This window comes from Gambusia affinis, linkage group LG01, assembly GCF_019740435.1.
Source record: "Gambusia affinis linkage group LG01, SWU_Gaff_1.0, whole genome shotgun sequence".
NCBI classification, from domain to species: domain Eukaryota; kingdom Metazoa; phylum Chordata; class Actinopteri; order Cyprinodontiformes; family Poeciliidae; genus Gambusia; species Gambusia affinis.
The window spans coordinates 17,063,408-17,085,785 of NC_057868.1; the positions used below are offsets into that span (position 1 = coordinate 17,063,408).

Genomic DNA, 22,378 nt, shown 5'->3' on the forward strand with positions numbered 1-22,378 from the left:
ATCAAAAGCCATTGATGAATGAAAGAAGAGACATTTCCAGTTCCAAAATCCCTTTGTCTAAGTGATGAAATAAATATGAGCTCAACTAAGACATGTGTTGTTTTGAATCTGTTATTTAGATTACTCAAATAATGGTGTTAATATTTTGAACGTGTTAAAATCTATGTAATTAACTCATCAAAAGTAGGGCATCAAAGACCCTGGGTGCTTTTTTTTAAAAGTCCCACATTAAAAAAATAAAAAATAAAAATAACTGCAACATCCACCTCTTGCTAAAAGTCTAGTTCCGCCACTGGAGCAACTTTATTAAATGTATTGATAATCTGCCCGTTCACAGATGAAACTCTCACTAAATGTCCACGCGTCATCAAAGCGGCGCCAATAGCGAGCGCGCCTCCCTGCTGTGCCAAATATAAAAGCAGCCGCGCTCCGACCTCCACGCATCGGTTCGGCTTTTCTCAAGCAGCAGCAGCTCACGGATCAGCGCACAGATCGCGATCCTTGGATGCTTCATATTTAAAAGCAGAATGGATTTAAACTTCACGCTCTCGGAAGGCAACCTGGCCGGCTTTGGCGCGCTGACGCAGCGGCTGTTTGGGAACAAGTCGCTGTCTCCCATTGGGAACGACACGGGCGCTCCCAGAGCGGAGGAAGAAGACCTGGAGGTGAACACCGACATCTACTCCAAGGTGATAGTCACCGTCATCTACGTGGCTCTGTTCGCCGTCGGCTCTCTGGGGAACTCCGTCACCCTCTACACCCTGCTGAGCAAAAAGAGCCTGCAGAACCTCCAGAGCACCGTGCACTACCACCTGGCCAGCCTGGCCGTGTCGGACCTGCTCATCCTCGTCCTCTCCATGCCCATCGAGCTCTACAATTTCATCTGGTTCCACCACCCGTGGGTGTTCGGGGACGCCGTGTGCAGGGGCTACTACTTCCTGCGGGACAGCTGCTCCTACGCCACCGCGCTCAACATCGCCAGCCTGAGCGTGGAGCGCTACATGGCCATCTGCCACCCGTTCAAAGCGAAGAGCATCATGTCCCGGAGCCGCACTAAGAAGCTTATCAGCGCCATGTGGATCGCGTCCTTCGCGCTCGCCACTCCGATGCTCTTCATCATGGGCCAAATGACCCGCAAAGGGGAGAAGATCTGCACCACCATCGTCTCCGCTGTCACCATGAAGACCGTGCTGCAGGTGGGTGGAGATGGTGTGTGTGTGTGCGTGCGTGTGTGTGTGTGTGTGTGTGGGTGCGTGTCCGGGTGTGTGTGCGCTTTCAGCTGCTGGGTGTGAGGGGCTTTGCGCTTCCGTCTCAGCTACTGGTCTTTGCGCAGCGAGAGTTATGGACCCCGAGATATTCACTGCAAATATTTACACATCAGAACTTCCAGAATAACCGCCTGTGAAAGGACGGAGTGTGTGTTGTGAAAGATGGAGGAATGCAATGATGAAATTTGTGGTTAAAGTGTGGAGTGAAGGCTTTACGCACGGCTGTGTGTCTGATTCCAGTTCGCGCTCCGATGTGTGCCGTCAGAAGACTGCGCAGGAATTTACAATGTTATGTAATAGTTGTAATAATTGTTTCAAACTTCATCAACATATTTTAAAAAATCATGATTTTTTTTATTTTTTTATTTTTTATCTAAAGTGAAGAAAATGATTTAAGGAGCTGAAAGGATGCTAGAGGTGTGATAAAGCTGTTTTGTTCACTTCTAAGATTAGTCGATAAGGAGTTGAAATTTGATTGTATTTATTGTAATGATTAAAAAATGTCTGCTCTCTTTTGTATACAATATTATTCAAAACTTCTATTGTAGTTTTAAAACAGGCTCCTTCATGACACCAGTTGCATAAGACAATCTGAATTTAAGCATCAAGCTTCACATAGAGAGCAGAAATGGGCTTTTTGATTAATGATTGGTTTAGATTTTTACCAAGAAAGTTATGGCCTGCAGGTGTTTATTATAATCTTTAAATAGAAAGTCCCTTAAGAAATCCTTAACTAATGTGAAAAATAACATATTTAGCTTTGGAGATCTGAAAACCTTTTCTTTTGTAATCAAATTGTTATTGTGTAATTAGCATTCTTATTACCATGGTGAATGAATATTAAAGTACATTTTGTCTTTTCTTTCTTTAATGAAGCAATATTTTCAACCAGATGGCAAGAGTACAAACCTCCCATGAGAGGAGTGAGAGAATTTCACTAAGAATACAGAGGACTGTGTGTCCTCTGTATTGAATGGTGGGAATTTTCAAATGACTCATATGATATGAAATTTGAAATTTTAAAATTATTATTGTGTAGAATAATAACTAATAATACCCAAGTTGTTTTGGCCAAACAAACAAATTTGCTCACACATTAGTACAATAAGATCTAACATGTAAGGAGTTTGTAAAGATATCTCAAATTTACTATGTTTTATAAAATCCATTCTGCTTATAAAGAACTCCGCTTTAAAAATTCAGTAGGTTTCAGTGACCTTTGGGTGGCTTCAGAGGCCACCGAGTAACAGATGTGGCATATAATGAGTTTTTGATTCATGCCTGTCTTCATATCTCCCTCTCTTGGTCTCACATTTTTGTCTGTTTAATGCCACAGCTGCAGCTGCTTCTCCTCTTATCCTGTTTCCTCTTCCTACCATCTTTACATTGCGCTGACTTAAAAGCAAGAGTGATAGTTTATAAACCACTGAACGGTTTGGCATAACAATACATTAAGAATTTACTAACAGTATTTTAAAGTCTATTCTCTGAGCTAAAGGGAGCCAGTGGAAGGACTTTAGAACTGGTGTGATGTGCTCTGTCTTCCTGGTTTTAGTCAGAACGGCAGCAGCAGCAGCGTACTGGACAGGTGCAGCTGGAGGATTTATTTGTTAGTCAGACCTAACTGTCTTCATGTGTCTCTGAAGGTTCAGGTCAGAGTCCATCGCTACACTCAGATTTCAGGCCTGATCACTAGTTTCCAGCTCTAATAACCAACTTTTGATTGTTCTTCTTTTGCTCCAAAGACAATTACTTCAATTTTGTTTCTATTCAGCTGGAGAAACTTATGGCACATCCACACAGGTAGGGTTAGAGTTCAGGCTGTATGACAGTACCGAGACTGGAAGTCTTGATAACTTTATGACAGGACTGAATATCTATTGCATCTGTGACCAATTTATAGTTCTAACCCAAATGTTCGTCACACTTTAATGGAGACTTTCCACTGCTTTTCGTCTCTCTTTAAAGTCTTAATTTGTCATTGATGGTTTAAGATTAGCTGAGAAACACAGTATGTTGCTTTGCTGGATTATAAATTGCTGAGATGACTAGATAAAATACTGCCACAGTTTTTTCTTCTGCAACTTTGTGCCAATTTGCTCCTCTGCATCAACACGCTGTTTGCCTCGTCCCCTCATTCCTTCTGTCTCGTCTTTGTTCTTCTCCTTCTATTCACCATGTCAACATAATAACCACCAACTGGAGCTGCAGCATTGCTCAACGATTGTATTCTAGGTTGCTTTGGTTAAATGTCTACATAGAAAAGGCACAAGCATATATTTTCGCTTCATAGAAGAAAATCTCTTCCAAAACATTAATTCTACAGAAGAATCAGTGACCAAGCCAATACCTTGCGCAGAATTTTCTAAGAGTGCATGTGTTTCTGATGCTTGCATGCACTGACAGGTTGTGCCTGCTGGATTTAGCACCAGAGGCGCCACGCATTTAGCCTCTTTCCACAACAATCAGTAACTTTGAGCGGCGAGACGGTACATGTGTGCCTCACCAGGCTTGTAGATGCTTGGAAAGACAAAGTGCAGAGGGGATGGAGGAAGATAGAGGATGGATTAATAGGAGCACAGAGTGAACTCTGCTCGGGGGTGATAGTCCAGCCATCTTGACTTCTTTCGCTGCTTAATCTGTGCCGTAAATGGCAAAAATAAATAATGCAGCGGATCGAGAATTCCCTCTGAAAACCAGACTTGTGGCTGTCAGACATGCAACACTTGGAAAATGACTATTTTAGTTAAAAACAAAATCCTGACGTTTCCAGGGTTGGCACTTATTAATTGTGGAAAAGTTAAATATCTGTTTGGAATGAACTAAGGTGGGCACATGTCATGCTTTGTTCGTCTTAGTTTTTTGTAAGTATCGATGGAGAATAATTAAGAGACAAAATCAGCTGTAAAGCAATGAGAGGACAGTAAAAGACAAGTTCTGTAAAATAACACAGCAAGTGCAGCTTTTCATTCGCTGATAGTCAGACAACAGAGGCTGATGGAAGTCAGTTTAACTCACACTTTAACACTTCCTGTCTTACCTGCTGTGGCTGCCTCTTCCAGTAGATGGCACTTGAAGATACCTGCATATAAAACGTTGTATCATAGATTCTGATAGTGATAGTGATGATAATTGGAATCCAGGAAAGGATATGAATGTGACAGTTTTCTTTTCTTTTTTCCTCAAAGAAATCAGCGTCTGCATACACTGCATGCATGTTGCTTCTTTCCTTTTCCTCTCTGTCTGACCTGACAGTTCATGTCAGTCTACTCTGATCGATAAAGTCCTGCGTGTGAATCTGTGTTTAAAATAATAGACACTGTTTCTCTCTCATCCTGAGTTGTTCCTGCACTCGCCCCTCATCTGTTGTGGATCAACTAGATTCAACCTAACTAAGACGATACATCTGACAGTTATTATTATGCTTGGGTCTTACTCTAATGCTAAAAGCAGAAAAATAAGAGATAAATAAGCAATTCGTCTCAGCTGTGGTTAATTACTATCATTTTAAGCTTTGACCAGGCGTCACGGTTGTATGTTGAGTGCCATTTTCACAACAGCTGCAAATAGGATATTTGACAGAGACAGACACAAGCAACAGTTATTAAACAAGAATAAAGAAATTAGGCACACACTCCAAACACACACACACACACCCGCACACACACACACACACCCACGCACACGCACACACACACACGCACACACACACACACACCCGCACACACACACACACACCCACGCACACGCACACACACACCCGCACACACACACACACACCCACGCACACGCACACACACACACGCACACACACACACACCTCCTTGTAATTCCATCAAAATGGGAACTTTGTGTTGACTTTAGTTTATTTTATTAACTCCATTTATGTCTAACCCAGACAGTTTCCCCTAACCCAGTTTCCCCTAACCCCTAATCATTTGTTCCTAACATTAAAAGGGTTTGCATTCTGCAAAATTGACTTTTTTGAGCCTTACATCATGTCATAATGTTATTTTCTCATCAAAAACTTTCCTGGGGTGTTGCTTTGATTCTCTTCATGCATGTGAAAGAAATCCCTTGATCTCCCTTGGCAACCATTCAGCTGTTTAAAACGCCTGGGTGGACTTAATGCCACCTTCAAGGCACAGCTCTGTGTCCAAGCTTCTGACCTTCTGCCTCACAGAGCAGCCCTCCACCTCTCAGCTCCTTCAGACTAGCCAGAAGCAACTAGCAAACATGTGGTGGAACTGCACATCTGCTGTACTCATGATAGAGCAACCTCTCAGTGCAACGCTGATGAAAATGCTGTTAAAGGGTTAATAGAGGAGCCATGTTGTGATGACTTTCTGAAGGTGGAGTTTCAGAAAGAGCCAGAGATTTTAAAGAGACAGAGAACCAATTCCATGGCATTAAATTACAAAGTCAAAATTCTTTTATGTCATATTTGATATGTGCCGCATTTCTACCACAACAGAAGTTGGGGTGCACTGATTGCAATTTTCTGGCCAATCTTTTAAAAGCCTGTCCTGCCAATTCCAATTTTAGTTTTTTTTTTTTTTCTCTCTTAATCGTTACTGATTTGGCAACAGTGGGGAGACCATTGCTAACTGCTAATATGCAGAGATGATCTGGTGGATCAGTCATATCTCTCTCATGGGAGAGCAGAAGAGAACAGTGGGGGATTTTTTTTACTTTTGCTGAGATGGATAATTTTGGGAGATCAGCTGAACATGTAAGTATCGGCCACCAATCTTCCAAAAGAGGGAATTGGCACAGATAAATTGGCTGACCAATAAACCAGTGTGCAGAAGACAACATAGTTGCTTGATTAAGCTAAAAAATTATTCCATATGCCCCTTAAGCCGAAATATAATTCTCACCATGTCTCTGCACCTAACTAGTAGACTGCAAAAAAAAAAAGAAAAAAAAAGCGAGAACCAGGAACAGGTCCTTACATTTCACTAATGACCTCCCCTTGTGAGTATAAGTGGTCTTCTATGTAGTAAATACAAGTACACACACAAACACAAACACACATTTGTCATCATTATCATGCAGTCAGTCAGTGGAAAGCTGACTGGATATGTGGCCTGGCTGTGATGATTTCTGTCCCTGCCTGGCCAGTTAATTCCTGCTGCTAATATATAGATCATTCTTCAGTCTGTTCCTGATAATTAGATGTGTTATTAATTCATGAAATACCAGTGCAGTTTAATTTGGATTCACCACGTTGCCTGGTACTGATCTGCTTGTCCCCTCCCAGGTTGATGTTGATAAATACGTTTCTTCTTTGCCAAAAGTATTCTGCAGTATTCTGCAGGTCTGACAGCTTCAGCTCTTCTGAGAAACATGTCTGGCAACGATGACACTTGACATTCTCCTAACCTTGCAAAGAGCATTTGTAAGGTCAGACACTGATGAAGGACTGTGTCACAAGCTCCCCTCTAATTCATCCCAGATGTTTTCTGTCACTTTGAGGTTAGAACTCTGGCCAATCAAGTTATTCCATACTAAAGTTATTCATCTCACAACAAGAGGATGAAAATGATCTAATATATATTGTTATGCTGGAGCATTAAGAATTCTTTTCTCTGGAACTAATTAGTCTGAGCTCAACTCCTGAAGAACGGCCCTACGTCAGTATCCCATTTGATTCTAGACCCGGTGAAGTCACCAAAGTCCTTTTCCCACTGTGGGGCTCTGGTGGTTTTTAATTACTGCTTTGCTGGGTGGGGTTGTCTTTTAGATGAACAGTCCCAGTGTCATAAAAGTAGCTAAATGTGATCTGCATGTAATACAAACACAACACAACCAAACAATGTCAATGTCAAGGAAGAGAGCCAGAAAAGACTGCGAGCAGTGAGACAGTTTTGACAAATGGTGGGTCAAATTTTGTCCTTTGGATGCAACCAGTGACTCTAGCCCCTAGCCAATCAGCCCCTAGTTCCAGCACGCTTGGAAGCAAAGTGACAAAGGTTTCAAATACAGGGGCTTGGATCCTATGGCTGTTACTAATGGAAACCCCATATAACTGAGTGCAGCTTAATCTAGCAGCGGTGAGCAGCCACTAGTGGAAACGAGTCAGAAGTACTGTTGTCCTGGTAACTATCAAACCCAGACTCCACAAATGGACTCTCGTCTCTCTACTGGTCTAAACTCCAGAAGCTATATGGTTTTCTCTTCTTAGTTATCCCATGTCTTTTCTTCCTGTGGCATTGTCTTGGGTTTCTTGTGTGTCTGGTCCTCAGCTTTAAATAGTTTTTTTATACATATTTTATTCAGATTATTTTCTTTTTGATAAATCTGGCCTTTTTTAAGATGTTTGCAGCAAAGACTGAAATCCCTAAACTTCTTCAAGAAGCACCATGTGCTCTTCCACTTCTTGTGGACGTTTTCGGTGTTGTACCTCGAGTCCAGTCTGGACGACGGGACAGTTTCTAAATGTTTACTCTCAGCACCTTAAGAGTGTTGGTGTAGTACCGTAGAACAAAGCCTTGGCCTGCTTAATGGACTTAATATGTAAACACATTATTTTGTGGTATTTTATTGTGACAACGATGAAGGAGGGAATAAAACGTATTACAGAAATCTTCAAACTTTTCGGAGAAACATGTCTGTGCTCCACAAACAGGAATACTGCTTTAAAAGTAAACGTAATCATCATCAACAAGGCGACTTCAGTAAACTATCTATGTCCAGTGGTTCCATTTCTGCGTCTTAACAGCAGAGAAGAATTGTCTTTTGAACGTACTGATGTTTCTTTGGGCAGTTCAGTGGCGCAGGAAGAAGGTCTCTGGTTTCCTGACCGAGGCTTTTGTGCTTGGAGTGTCCATGTTTGGGCGTGAGTGCTGTCTTTTCCAGATGTACCAAACGCCAGTGAGTTTGGTCGGTTTGACAGTGCAGTGTGAAAGTGAACTACAAATATGGCAATTTTGGTCCCCCAGAATGGTGTGCTGACTTCCTCTCACTCTTGACGAAACATGTATGACATACATGTTATTTTGACAGATGAATAACATCTTCTTGAAAAATATTCTGTGGAAAATATGGACTCAGATTTAGTAGCCAGACCTGCTTTAACTCAGTAGCAAATTTTACAGCCCAATTAAGAAAACAGTCAAACCCAAAAAATTAGAAACTGTGGAACTGTCTTTTATGATCTGCATATGTGAGAATTATTGAAAGCGTAGTTCCTTTCTCCAGTTCCTATAGTTTCTGTATATGTTCCTGTTAGATAAATGTTTTTATTCCGTCGCTTCAGTGTGCACTTAGAGAGAAGCCTGTGCACTTTTGGGCTTGTTTGCCTTTGCAACATTAAGTGGCCTCATGCTGTGATGCAAGGGAGCGAGTTGTTTGTGCAGCATGGTGAGTTTGAACTGTAAACCTTCCAGTTCATCCGTGAGGAAAGACTTCTACATTATTCCTTCTTTGCTTGGTTACGATACATGTTTTTTTTCTCTCCGAGTGGCGTTAGTTTCAACAGTGTTAGCATTTTTCCAGCAGGTCTTCTTGGGACTTGGGACCGGATTTACGTAATCTATAGACTGAAATTTAGTCCATATCCATGTAAAAACAAGCTCAAGCTCAATCAGTATGGACTAAGACCGTCTTGCCACTTATCAGCCTAAGTCTGGGATTTAGGTCTAGCTTTTACCTTACTTCAAAGGAAGGCAATACTTATATTACCTTACAATTTAATGACTAAATTGTAAGGTAATTTCTAAAAGCTTGGAATATCATTTTATATCCCGACCTGCTTTACACAATGCATAGTAATACGCAGATGCAGACCAAAAAGAAAAGGAAAATTTAGTCTGTCTTCAAACCTGGGTCTCGGTTCGGTTGAAGTTTTTTCTGGTGCAGTTTGATTTCACGTGAATGGCAAGTGGACCAGAAACCTCTCCAAAAGCATGAAGTGAACTAATTCACAGGGTATTCTGTGTAAATACTACTAAAACAAGCATGCAAGTTAAACATTTGCAGTTGAAATGGCTCCTGTTTTTTTCTCTTTTAGGACAAAAGAGAAACCCTAAAGCTGCTTAATTCTGACACCACTTCATTGTCGTTTACATTTTGTGAACAATGAAGTTGCGCTTAATATCTTCTTCACAGATTTTTGTGTCGTTTCCGTCGGTGAATCCTGGTACATCGCCACTATAAACAAGGCGGGACCAGGCTGTCCAGTGAGTTTGGTCGGTTTGACAGTGCAGTGTGAAAGTCAACTTCAAATGTTGCAATTTTGGTCCCCAATCGAACAAAGTACTTGACCACAGGGTGTGAGAACATACCAGATTTCAGTGAATACATTGACGTTTTGTGGTTGTGACAAAATGTGAACAGGTGTAGGAGCATGAATAATTTTGCGGTGAGGGAAGGTGGTTTTAGTGTGAGCTGGGGTTTTGATGTGTGTAATGTTATGTTTTCCTCATGCATGTCTGGTTTTTCTCTCTGTACTCCTGCATCTACCTGCAGCCAAAAAGCAGTCATGACCGGTTGCTTGGTGTCTGTAACGTGACCTTAGTAGGAGATACAACTGTGGATGTTTGTCGCTGCACTGAACTGCTGAGCTCTCTGTGGTGTACCACACCTTTAAACATGCTGATTAGAGCATATCAATTAGAGGTAATTCCACTTAATTTTAATTCTATGTCCTATTTTCTGTTGTCCTTCTTTCCAGGTGATATACTCTGTGTTTTCAAAAGTGTTATACTCACTTTGAAAAGTTGTCGTTTAGCTATTTTAAGTGAGACTGATTATTAAGATTTGTCCTTTTTTAAGTTCTGGTGGACTGAACCCCTGAGTGTCTCCTCGTTGTTAAGCCCAAGCCAAAAACGTCTCCTTACTGTTTCAGTGATTTCAACTCTAAGGGATCTGCTAAACATCAAAGTTATGTCAGTTGGGACAGAATGCAGTGACTTCTTGAGACTTTTCTTTAAAGATTCGCCAGGGCTACAGTCAGCTCACTGTCCTCCTGTATGGCCTTACTGAGACAACTCGGCCCAGGTCTGGTTGGTTCACCTACCTAACAGAATGGCTGTGTGTATAAAAAGCAGCTCAAGTCAGAGCCCTCAATCAGCCAGAGAGGGAAAACAGCACATTCACTGAATGGAAGAGCTGCATCTAAACCCTGATCATGGTTTTGAGACATAGGAACAAAGGCCGAGGTGATGTATTTGAAAATAAATTACTCTTTTTTTGCAAGAAGCACATTAAATTCATCAGGCCCATTATAAGACTCTTATCATGTTCACAATCCATTATATTGTGTTTTTTACAGCCTCAGAAAAGCTCTTTCTATCTAACTAGTTCACTCTTGCTTCGTCAGAACACACCAAACAAAATGCCTAAAATAAAAACACCCACACATACATTTACCGTCGACACATTACTGAAAATTTGAAAAGGTATTTTCATAAAACACCACCTTTGGGTGTTTGGCTTTTTTTTTTTTTTTTTTAAATATACTGAACAAATGTTCACATGTTCCAGCAGTCTAACAAGGTGGCAGCTCTAGAAATCTAGACATACCTCGGTTTTGAAGTCACATTTTAGGATGGATGTCACAGCAGCAAAAGAAAAAAAAAAACAAGCGTTGGAAATCTTTTCTAATAGTTTAAACAGAAAATACATAGATGGAGAAACAAGGCCCCAGTCGCAGTATGAACTAAACAGCAGTCACCATGAAAAGCAGGGAGTTCAAGTCCAAAATTCAAAACTACCTATTTAAAAGTAATATATTTTACTTTTAAAAAGTAAAAAAAAGTATTATTATTATATATATTATTATATAATAATAATATTATATTATTATTTAATCATAATAAATATAAAATACTTATAAAATCATTTTTCTGAAATGGTGTAAGGATGCATGCTAGAATAGTATTTTCTGATTGCTTACAGATAACATTTCAAGAGGACAGATCTGCTTTTCATACTCTGATTGGGAAAACAGTTGAAATTGATCTTTCAATTTCAACTGAACAGAGAACAGAGCAGCTGAAATTGTTTTCTTCCACTTTTTCTCCAGTGAGTTTTTCTTGTAAGCTTTTTTCACTGCTGTTTATTCCACCTGTCTGGCTTTCCATTTGAACAGGTTGACAAAAGGATTACAAAGCTTCCTGTGGATATTGTTAAATGCATTGAGTTCTGCGTTGCTCATGTTAGACACAAAACCAGACAGAAACCAGGTTCATTAACGTCACTGATTGTTTCTGCTGGAAACTGTAAAACAGCACAGGACGCGCTGTATTTAGCTGAAGAAAGACTTTGGTTTAAACACTGTCAGAAATGTTTAAATATTTGGATTATTCCCTGCTGAGTGTGAGATGAATACCATTTATTTACACACAAAGTCTCGGGTCAGGCGGATCACCAGGGACGAGATCCTCAGGAGAAAACAATGTTGTCTAACAGATACTTTAATAACACTTCCACATGGATGACTTTAGCTTTAACGTTTTATCCATCAGCTAATGTTTAGTGTTTTTTCTTATTAATAATCTACAATGTTAGTTTGTGACCCATCTCAGGCATGGAAAGATTAAAAAAATAGCACAAAGAAATAGTAAATGAAGCAGCGTCTCATTTTTATGTCTTGTGACATAAAAATATGTTTTTATGTCAAAAACAAGAACCAGAATACAACATTAAAGCCTGGGTATTTGTTGCTTATTTGGATGTTTAGAGAACTGGAAATATAAATAAGCAATAAAATTTATGGTACATCAAGAGAATTAGGAAATGTCACCCCTACTTGCGGTTTCCCCAGGAAACCTGACTTAGTAATAATGTTATTCACAAACCGACTTACAGTCTTAAAGCAAACACAAAACAAAACATACAATTAAAATAAATAATGCGGGGGCGTGCTCCGGTGGCGTAGAGATTAGCGCGCCCCACGTTTGGAGGCCCTCAGTCCTTGATGCGGCCGTCGCGGGTTCGATTCCCGGACCCAACGACATTTGCCGCATGTCTTCCCCCTTTCCTGTCAGCCTACTATGAAAAAAAGGGACACAAGAGCCCACAAAAAGGACCCCCTGGTGGGGAAAAAAATAAATAAATAAATAATGCGTACGCATTTTGTTGCACTAACCACCGGGCCGCAGTCCGGTACTGGTCCATGGACCAATTGGTACCGGGCTGCGCAAGAAATAATTAATTATGTCCGTTCTATGTATTGAGTCTGGAGGAGCTTTTATTTTGTAAATCCTAAACCGGATGCTGTCAGTTATGTCTTGCGCACCAACATGCGCAAGACGTGTTATGCCTCAGTAAAAGATGTATTCTTTTCAGGTTTGAAAATCTACCCTTTCTGAAATTCAAGAATTCGTAATCAGAAAACCCCCCAAAACCCCAAAACCCGTCTCCGTCTGTCCGCGGTCGGTTCGCCGTGTGCGGCTCTGAGGACAGTCCTACACCAGGGCCGGTGGCAGCTGAATGTGTAAGAATGTGTAAGAAGAGACAACGGCATTGCTCTCGATCCTCACAACGCCCTACCCCCCCTCCTGTCGTAAGAGCGTGACCCATGTTTGGAGGCCTTGAGGCCTTGAGTCCTCGTCCTCGTCGCGGGTTCGATTCCTGGACCCAGTGATATCTGCTGCATGTCTCTCAGGTTTGAACGTATTACATTCTTTGCCTCCCAGCTCCTGTTTGACATGAGGATTGCAGGTATTCATGGACTTGTCAGAGCCACCAGAATAAAATGTGCCCACAGAAAGCAGAGGAACGAAAGGCAAAGCTACTATTATACATAGCTGTGGCAATCCTGTACAGCACCTTTCATCAAGATTTATGTAAGAGAATATTTAAAATATGTTTCTCTTTTTAAATATTTTAAAAGAGAAACAGTCTGCATGGCCCAAATGACTGGAAGTCTGACACTCTGAACTCGAGAGCTTTTCTAACCATAATCCTGGCAATAATATAAGTCTGCACTTTGACTTGAAGTGCAGACTGTATTTTGCATGAAAGATTGACTCAAATATGTGATTTATCCACATATATGTAAAGATTTGAGTTACCTTTCACATCTCACAAACCTTAGATTTATTTGGTGAGCCAATAGACGTGCATATTTTTGAGTCATTTTGTTGCACCTGACCATGTTTTACATTTTGGTTTTGAGCTAAAACACTGACCTAAGGTCTTATATAGAAAGGACCGCTTGAGAATGATTCCTGCAAAGAGGCGAATATTAATGCTGCATCATTCATACAGGCAGCTCCCTGGCTGTTAACACCAACAGAGCACATCCCGTCTCATATGTGATGTAATACTGATCCAGGCTGAAACTGAGTGGGGGTACAATCAAAAAGAAATCTATGTCCAGTGTGTAAACGTCGTCCTAGGAGGAGGCGAGTGGGACTGTGTTTCTGTGTAAAACAAATGTACGCATTTCACACATTTGACTTCATTTGGTGTTACACTGAAACCCCGAGTACATGTCTTCATTATTCTTAATCATTTGTCTGTTTAGCTCTGTCTGCATTTTGTCTTTTACCATCATAACAGCAGTGTGAGCATAACTCTGTCTTCAATAATTGCTTCTTCCGATGGTGGTTGCAGCCTTTGAGCTTATTGTCTCGACAATCAGCAATATCAACATCATTACCCAACGTCAAATTCCTGCATTCTCAGCACTAATTAACCACTCACTGAAACAAAGCTAAGAATTGACCTCCATCCCAACAACACAGAGGAGCCACTACCCGTAAAATCTTGAATAAGACTTAACAACACTAAAAGAAATAGAAACAACTGATCACTGACAGGTGAAGTAAAGTCATTATTTCTCCATATTTTGTATTACCTTTGTATAGTTAAGGCCTACTGTTGCAGATTCTTCTGAAACATGTGAACATCTGTAAACAACTCATTAACTCTGTTAATGTTACAAAGACTAATAAAGAAGAGCAGTGTTAAGACGCTGGTGATGGTGCTAATGGTTCAAAAGCTCGATCCATTAAAACACTTCAGTATTCATGTAAAACTCAATAACAGGTCTGTTTCTTTCACTCTGCATGTTTATAGTTCAGAAAATTGCCGTGTCAGTAAAGGACATCCATCCACCGGGCTGTTTCCAGGGATACGTTACAATGAGATAAACAGTTCTGTGAAAACATCTGTACAGCCAAAATGAAGGGTTGTCATAATATGACCAGCGGATTTATGGTCACAACACAGCATCTCAATCAGATGTAGGTCTGCACTTTGACTTGGCCGCTTCAAAAACCTTCATTTTGCTGGATTTTTATCAGAACCACTCAGAAGTGAACTTTCTGGTGTGCTTTGAATTATTTTCCTGCTGTGCAACCTTACAGCACTCAGGCTTGTATGGACGAATGTTTTCCTTTAGGATCTTCTAGTGGACAACAACATTAGTAGTTTGGGTTTTTGCATGGGTCTGATCATAAAGCCAGCAGGCTTTACCTGCCCCCACCAAACTAAGCATCCTTTGTTTTTGTTTTTTTCAACACCAGTAACTGTAAAAACAGATTAGGCGAGGTTTATAGTTGACACACTGAACTGGACGTGAGGGGGTGTGAACCAATTGCGTCATCCCTTTACCTGTCCTCACACACTATTATTTCCAAATCTTGATGTCTTCTCGTGTACTTTCGATATTTCTGTAGGTTTTACAAATTTTTCTACACAAGAACATGGTAGGCTGCTTAGTGGACATCCCTAGCAGCCCTCCCATCAGGCTTAGCAAGTTTCCTGGGTGAATCTCCTGTGTCTGCTCAGAATTTATATAGCGGACTGAAAAAACAATCATTTAAAGACTCACCAAAGTGCAAAAACTGAGTTGAGGACTTAATTTTGCACCCTGGATCATATTCTACTGGCAGGCTTTGTGGAGCTGGCTGGTTTAACCGAACTGAACTACACCTTTGTTTTAAAGGTCAGGGAAGGCTAAAGTTGGTGATTGAAGAAAAAATTTGTTCTTTCCAGTCCAGCAGGGCTCTCAAAATCTGGTTCAGTCAGGGGGCAGGGGATTTCTGCAGCGGTACATAATTCAAGTAAACTTATCAGAGGAAAAATGCAAAACAGAAATTCCAGATCATCGTACACATTAGCTGTAGTTTATCAGCACTCTATGCTGTAAATGATCTGCTAGTGTAACCTGAATATGGGGGACGCTTTATTACAGGAGAGAATTTTGTTCAGTTTAATTTTTATTTACAGGAAAAAGAAAACAAATTGAAAAATATATTGTAACATTATGCTTTGTAGAGGGCGAACTATTCTGACCAGCTTATATAAACCCGTGTTTCAAAAGAACAATAAATAAATACGAAGTGTTTTATTAAGTAGATGACTACTGTTGCCTTCTCCTTAAACAATAGTTTGCATTACCACTGTGCACAAAACTTTACTGCTATTCCACTAAAGTCTACAAAATGCAATTTCACAATTGAGTTTTTTCCACAGAATAAAAAATGCAACTAAAATCACGACTCGTGATGTGGAAAATGTGTTTCCATTGCAGTTTTGCAAAAAGACAATCATTTTGATAAGGCCAAAAGAACCGCCTCATCCTAGCATAAAAAAACTTGTGAGTATTTTGAAAATTGTCGTGTTGTATTTTTGTAATTTCACATGTTTACAGTCAGTGGAAATGCAGCTATTGTTGGAGGCCAACAGAAGACATGATGACCCACAACCTGTTCCTTATAAATCTGGAGTGACAGAGATAAATCAGACCAATGGTTCCTGAACCCATTAAGTAATCTGTGTTTATGACTCCCAGATGTCTGCTGACACAGTGACATTCAAGTCTTAAGGGGACCAGCGGTGGTCCATTTCAAGTCTTTCTGACCTTACATTGACTTTTTCTTTTAATGAATGTAAAATCTAAAAAAACACTCATTTTCACTGCTTGCTCCTTCATCCTCCACCCATTAAATCTGTCTAATATCTCAGTTTCCTTCCACTTCATTCCTAATTATCCACATCTACCAGCTTTCTTGGCTGCTTTTTGTGATTTTCTTCCCACTCAGCTGGAATTTGGCTCTTGCAGAGAAACCAGAGCTCACCTTGCAGGTCCCACCTCCTCTCCCCCTTCTCCCTTTCAGCTACAATCAGTCATCAGAGTCCAGGAGGAAAGGAAAACTTCCGAAGTCAGCCACCTTGTTCATTAAGACCATTAAAATTTTTCATCCGTGATTATCCCCTTGAAAACAACATCGGCCCGTCTGAGTCTGCGCCTGTCTGAGTCACGTATTTAAGGGAATGCTGTCGGGAAGGAATGATGGGAAGGCCATTGCAGGTGCATTGATTACGCAGTTGCCTAACCTAATTACCACTTGACACATCTGTACACATTTTAATCAGACAGCCAGCTTCATCGTAGCTGCCATGACTCCTGTCTGGCTTTCACCTCCTCATTGCCTTCCCTCCTTGTCCTTTTTCTTTCTTGGCTTTCACTAATCTCCTTTGCACATGCCCTTTGTTAGTTTCCATCAGCAGCAAAGCCTTTCAGCTTTTTCTCACTTTGACTCACTACAACCTCAATCTTTAATGTATTTTGTTAAAGATTGTGAGTATTATAATACTCACAATCTCCACGAAACACCAACATTTTGAACACATTCAACTAGGACTGGACAATAAATCATTGACAATATATGTTGAGATGGAGATATGATCAACATCCATGCGTTACAATCCTGAACCGCATGGCATTCTGGGGGATGTAGGCAGAGGAAAGGCTTTGTCCGCTCAGCCTCTCACAGCGAGTTAAGCTAGGCTGGTGGTGTCAATTATCTCAATCACTCTGTGGTTACCTAGCAACAACCTACCGAGTACCTTGCGCAGCAGCAGTTTTATGTTTCGCCACCGTGCCTCATAGCTGCTTAAAAATAAACGACAAATTCATGGAGTAATAACTGGATAAAAGGCATAAGGTGATGCAACCAGACTAGCAGTATATTTAGTATTTTATATTGTGATACATTTTTCAACCACATCATCCAGCCTTTCTGTTATCTCTTCTCTTCTCCCTCTCCCAGTTTTTCCAAGTGTTTTCTTGAAAATAATATCTTCTTAAATTGTATGAAAAGGAAGCATCAGTTCATTGTCAGAAATGCACCATCCAAAGTTTTTATTCTTCTTCTCTCTGTCCTGGTCTGAAATCTGCAGGTGATTTTATTCTGAAACTGGTATCTGGTACTGAACACTGAGTGAAGTCAAATATATTAACTATTACTGATGTATAAGTTGTATTTGATATCAGTCTTCATTTCAGAGAAATAATCTGTTAATAACCAACCCTAGGGTGACCATATTTTCATTTGGGAAAATCGGGACACCTTTCAGCGGGGGGGGGGAGAGAGAAGAATTCACGACACGTTGGACCGGGTCCTACAAAAAACAAGATATTTCCTCACTTTCTAAAAATATCCCGGGACGCCCGGGACAGGACGTGAAATACGGACGTTTGGTCACCCTAACCAACCCACCTCCTCCTACAACTGCTAAAGACGGCAGATCAAACCTGAAGCAGGCTCCTTCTAAAATTCAAATTGCCACTTTATTTTCTCCACTCTTCCAGTCTTTGCCAGGGTCATGGAGAGCTGGAGCCTTTCACCAGTGAACGATTGTCAACTGTCAGAAACAATCCAACCTATAACACTAAGGCCAAGTTATTAAGGATAAAATAAATACAATCAAAACTTGACATTTTATACCATAATGTATTTTTTTGTCCTGCCTTTCCTGGATCACGCGCTGAGCACCAAGAACCTGGGGGGAGGAGCACCAAAAAATAAATCAAAAATCAGGCTAATAAAAAAAAATAATCTAAATTATAGTAATGACAGTAGCAATACTTAAAATGGGAGCGCATACAGAATGTTGATATATGTTAATGCTAATAACATAAGTTATAGATTTACTGGAGAAAAAGATTAATCCACTTTGCACCTCTTCTCCAGTCTCCTACTGTTACAGACTAATAATGTCATGATGGGTCCTGGTCTCATTATCCATTTACAGAACATCAGGAGAACAGATGATCAGATAAATAAGTTTATTTTAACAATGAGGAAAAGTAAGATTGTGGAGTTCTTGTCCTTGGGGTTGGCAACCAGGGTCGCCTGTATTGTGAAGAGCAGTGACAAAGACATGGTGAGTTTGAGGTTGTCGGAAAGTGGAAATTCAGGAAGAATCAGGCTGATCTTACTTGAGATGAAGATAAACTTCCGCCATTAAGGTAATACCGTGGTTTCTGGGGTAAGGTCTCTTTGTGGGTGTCCTTGAAGCGATTGGGGTTCCAGTGTGAGATCTTGACGGAGTGAGATCTTTGCAGGTAGATCTAGAAACTGCAGTGGAGGGCGGACAGGTAAATTCAGGTGTGGAGGAACGAGGAGCGAACCGACTGCCAGCTGAGAACCCAGGAACTGTTTATTGAAGATATACTGAGAAGAAGAAGAGACTCGAGCAACCAGTGGGTAACAATCCACGGCATCACGAGGGAAGAAATTCAGAAAGCCAGGACTTGAGCTACACAGTAGTGATGGTCTATCTGAAGCCAGGCTTCGAGGCTTGTGTCGTCTTGCTGAAAACCACGTGACTGGCAATTAGCGAGGCCTCGCATTGCATGGGTCACGTGACTGCTTCATTTTGCGTGTCGGTTTTCAAAATAAAAGCGTGATGAGTCGCTGCTTGATCGCATGAGTGGAGTATTTGTCTTCATAAGTGGCCGAAATAAAAGGAACCTTTTATAGTTCATGTGTATTAATGATTTTGATGATGACACTCATCAAAGTGTAATGTTTGTTACCAGTTTTCTCAATGGTTGATTGTGGCATATTTTATGACTTTATATTTATGTGTTTTTATTAAGTAAAACATTTTGACACTGCATCGTTGCTGAAATGTGCTACACAAATAAACTTGATTGAAAAGGAGCCAGCAAGAAGAAAAAATCTGACATCTGGGAATACTTGAGATGATGATTCACAAGATTCTTAAATAACAATAATTAAACCCTTCACCTCTAAAATTTTCACCTTCTTGAAATTTCCACTATTTCTTTGTTCTGCAAAAATATATCAGTCTTGCACAGCAGAAACAGACTTAAAGCTGTTGGATGAGTAAAATTCTGGCTTATGAGTAAAAATATAAGGGATCAGATCAGAGAGCCAATAGAAAGTTTTTCAGGAGGCAAATCAAAACTCGAAGAAAACTGTCTGCCCCAACAAGCACTGCACTCCGAGTACACCAAAACAAATGTCTACTGTTAAATCAGTCAATGACAGAAGAAAACAGCCATTAGGATTGGCAACAAATAATTTTAATAACTAAAATAGATTAGTTAAATAGGATTTAATTGACTCTCCTGTTACTAAACGTGAGTTTGACAAAACCTTTGTGACAATATTGCATTTACTAATTGTTTTTAAATATGCCTGTCTGAGTAACAAGGCTGTCACAGCTTCACCAGCAGGTGTCACTAGTGAGAAATGAATGAAGCATCGAGTGATGAACTTTTGGGCAAAGCAATGGGCCGGAAGCTTCATTGCTTCATGAGGCTTCATTTGCCCATCACTACTACACAGAGGAATTTCCAAGGCGTCACAAGGAAACACCTGAGAGAGAGAGAGGCAACAAGGATTAATTACCAGAAGTAACTTCAGAGAAACACATAGAGCTAGCTCAGAGGGGCGCAGAGTACCATAACTAGCAAACTCTCAGGCGTCGTGCTGGCACCCTGCTCCTCATATACTCCTGGATGATTAGATGATGAATCACAGGTGTGCTGACCTGAGTCAGCGGCACGCCCTCCAAGGTGTAGCAGCCTCTAGGCACCATCTAGTGGATGAAGAGGGAAGCAGCAGGAAACAGAAAATCCCCCGGTTCTCAACTAATAATAATAATAATAATAATAATAATAATAATAATAATAATAATAATAATAATGCAGTTATTCACCACCAAAGTAACACTAATCTTCTCAAACCAATCAAACCAGCCATTTAAAAAAAATTTTTTAATTAGTTTTGTCATTCAGCTAAATGCTAAAACAAAGAGACGTGTTTATTTTTATTGCTATCTTCTAAAGTCAGAAGTCGACGTACATTTCTTTCATATTCAATAAAATTGCCTTTAAAACTAAATAACTTGGGGTAAACTTGGGCTATCCTTTCACAGTTTAAAGTAGTTTGCTATAATTTGTACTCTTTCCTCCTGAAACAATTGGTGTAATGGTCACTGACTTGATGCAATCTGCTGTGTTTCTATAGAAACATTTTGAGCTACTTTGACAGCTTACTGCTCTGTTTGGACTGTGTGTATGATTGAATTGAAGCAATGTTTTTTTGTAAAGTACCTTGAGACATTTGTTGTGAATGGTTTCCAGATTCCTGCTCTCTGCCCAGAAATTTTCTATTGGTCTGAGATCAGAGCTTTGTAAAGACCATTCCAAAACATTAACTTTGTTGTCCTTAAGCCACTTTGTAACTAATTTGGCTGTATACACAGGGCCATTGTCTGTTCGAAACATTAATTTGGTGACTGAAAAGTCCAACTTATTTTCAACAAACGTCCATATTTGATTAAAGGCATGGCACTTTTAGTGCATGTAAATGTGTATGTAAAATTTTCCTCACCATTCTCCCTCTTATAGCCAGTATAGATTATTTTGATCATGCTAACCGACTTGGTACTGAAAAAGGTTTGTCCTATTTAATGTCGAACTTCTGGTTTTAACTGTTATCTGAGTAATGATAATGTCACCTAGTATTTGTCCAGACTAACTCAACCGGTCTTTAATGTGTTGCCCTTTCTTAAACAGGTAAATGCATTCCTGTCCTTTGTGTTGCCGATGGTTGCCATTTCCGTGCTCAATGGGGTCATAGCCAATCAGCTGCTGCGGATGTTCCAGGAAGCCGAGCAAGACCACCGCATGTCCATCACCAGGGGAAATCCCACCATGCTGAACGTCACAGTGGAATCCAACCGCGCTCAGTCGCTTCGCCATGGAGTTCTCGTCCTCCGTAAGTACAAACTGTTTAAAAACTTAAAAATCCACAAAAAGACTTTTGAAGACATCAAAAATACTTTTGTCGTCAGGTGACAGATTTTCTTCTTCCTTTCAAGTCTCAACTGTTGCAACTGCGTCTTTTTGAATCCTTGAGCTCACCTTTAGTTATCAAAAGCAAATCAGGACTTTAGGGTAAAACAAGTTTTAGTTGAAAATGTTTCACAATCAAAGTGTGAGAAAATGGTGGGAGCCATTTGAAATGTAAGTAAGGTAAGATTTGGCTTTACAATGAATCTTTGGGTTTTTCATTTTTTGCCATTCAGCAAACTTTTGCTCAACATATTGAAAAATGTGCTGCTGAATAACAATAAAGTCTATGTCTGTGTGACCGATACTCTCACAGGTGGGTGAAAACGGAGCAGACAAAGATTCCTTGTCACAGGCCCATGAATTCCTTTTATATTTCCTGTATTGTCTGCAGAGAAGCCCTGTTGAAATTCTGAGCACAGGAAAGTGGCTGTTCAACCTGCATTCAGACCAGGATCCTCTATGGGCTGCTGGTGTTTGTGGATTTTGGCGATCAGTGGTTGTGGTCTCTTCAAAGACTTCAGACCTTCTTTAACATGCTAACAACAACATGTTTAACTAGTTCTTATTTTGTAATAACTATTGTTTTTAATCTTTATAAGTCTATTATAGCACCTTTGAGTGTCTTTAAAACTTAGACATAAATATAGTGTCTCCACAAAACACAATCAAGATGCTTCGTTCAAATGTAGCTGAACAGCACAAAGATGTAACGGTTGCTTGGCAGCACCGTTTGAGGAACAAATCTTTATTTCTAAAGACTTTGATTATATGATATGCGTTGATTAAAAAAAAAAACAAACAAACAAAAAAAAAACAGAGAAAGTGGTTTGCCTACATTTGTGCAAACTTCTGGATTGGATTTGAGCATATAAGTCAATTTAAAAAAAAATAAAATAAACTTTTTTTGTAGTTATTGAAATTAAATCATTAAATCTGCTCTTCAAAAGTGTTCCTTTAGTCCGAGTGAGAATATGTTAGTCTAACATGTAACTGCGGCATATTTAGCAACTGTCAGGGTTTGCGGTGTTTGAGG

General features: G+C 40.1%; 1 protein-coding gene across 1 annotated transcript in view; it reads left to right on the forward strand.

Moving 5' to 3' along the window:
* Positions 1 to 446: 446 nt before the first annotated feature.
* Positions 447 to 22,378, forward strand: part of ntsr1 (neurotensin receptor 1 (high affinity)) — an 89,571-nt gene continuing 67,639 nt past the window's right edge. The window contains exons 1-2 of the mRNA XM_044116020.1: positions 447 to 1,196; positions 21,067 to 21,268. Of these exons, the coding sequence (XP_043971955.1) occupies positions 528 to 1,196; positions 21,067 to 21,268 (871 nt within the window). The 5' untranslated portion in view covers positions 447 to 527. The remainder of the gene's footprint in view (positions 1,197 to 21,066; positions 21,269 to 22,378) is intronic.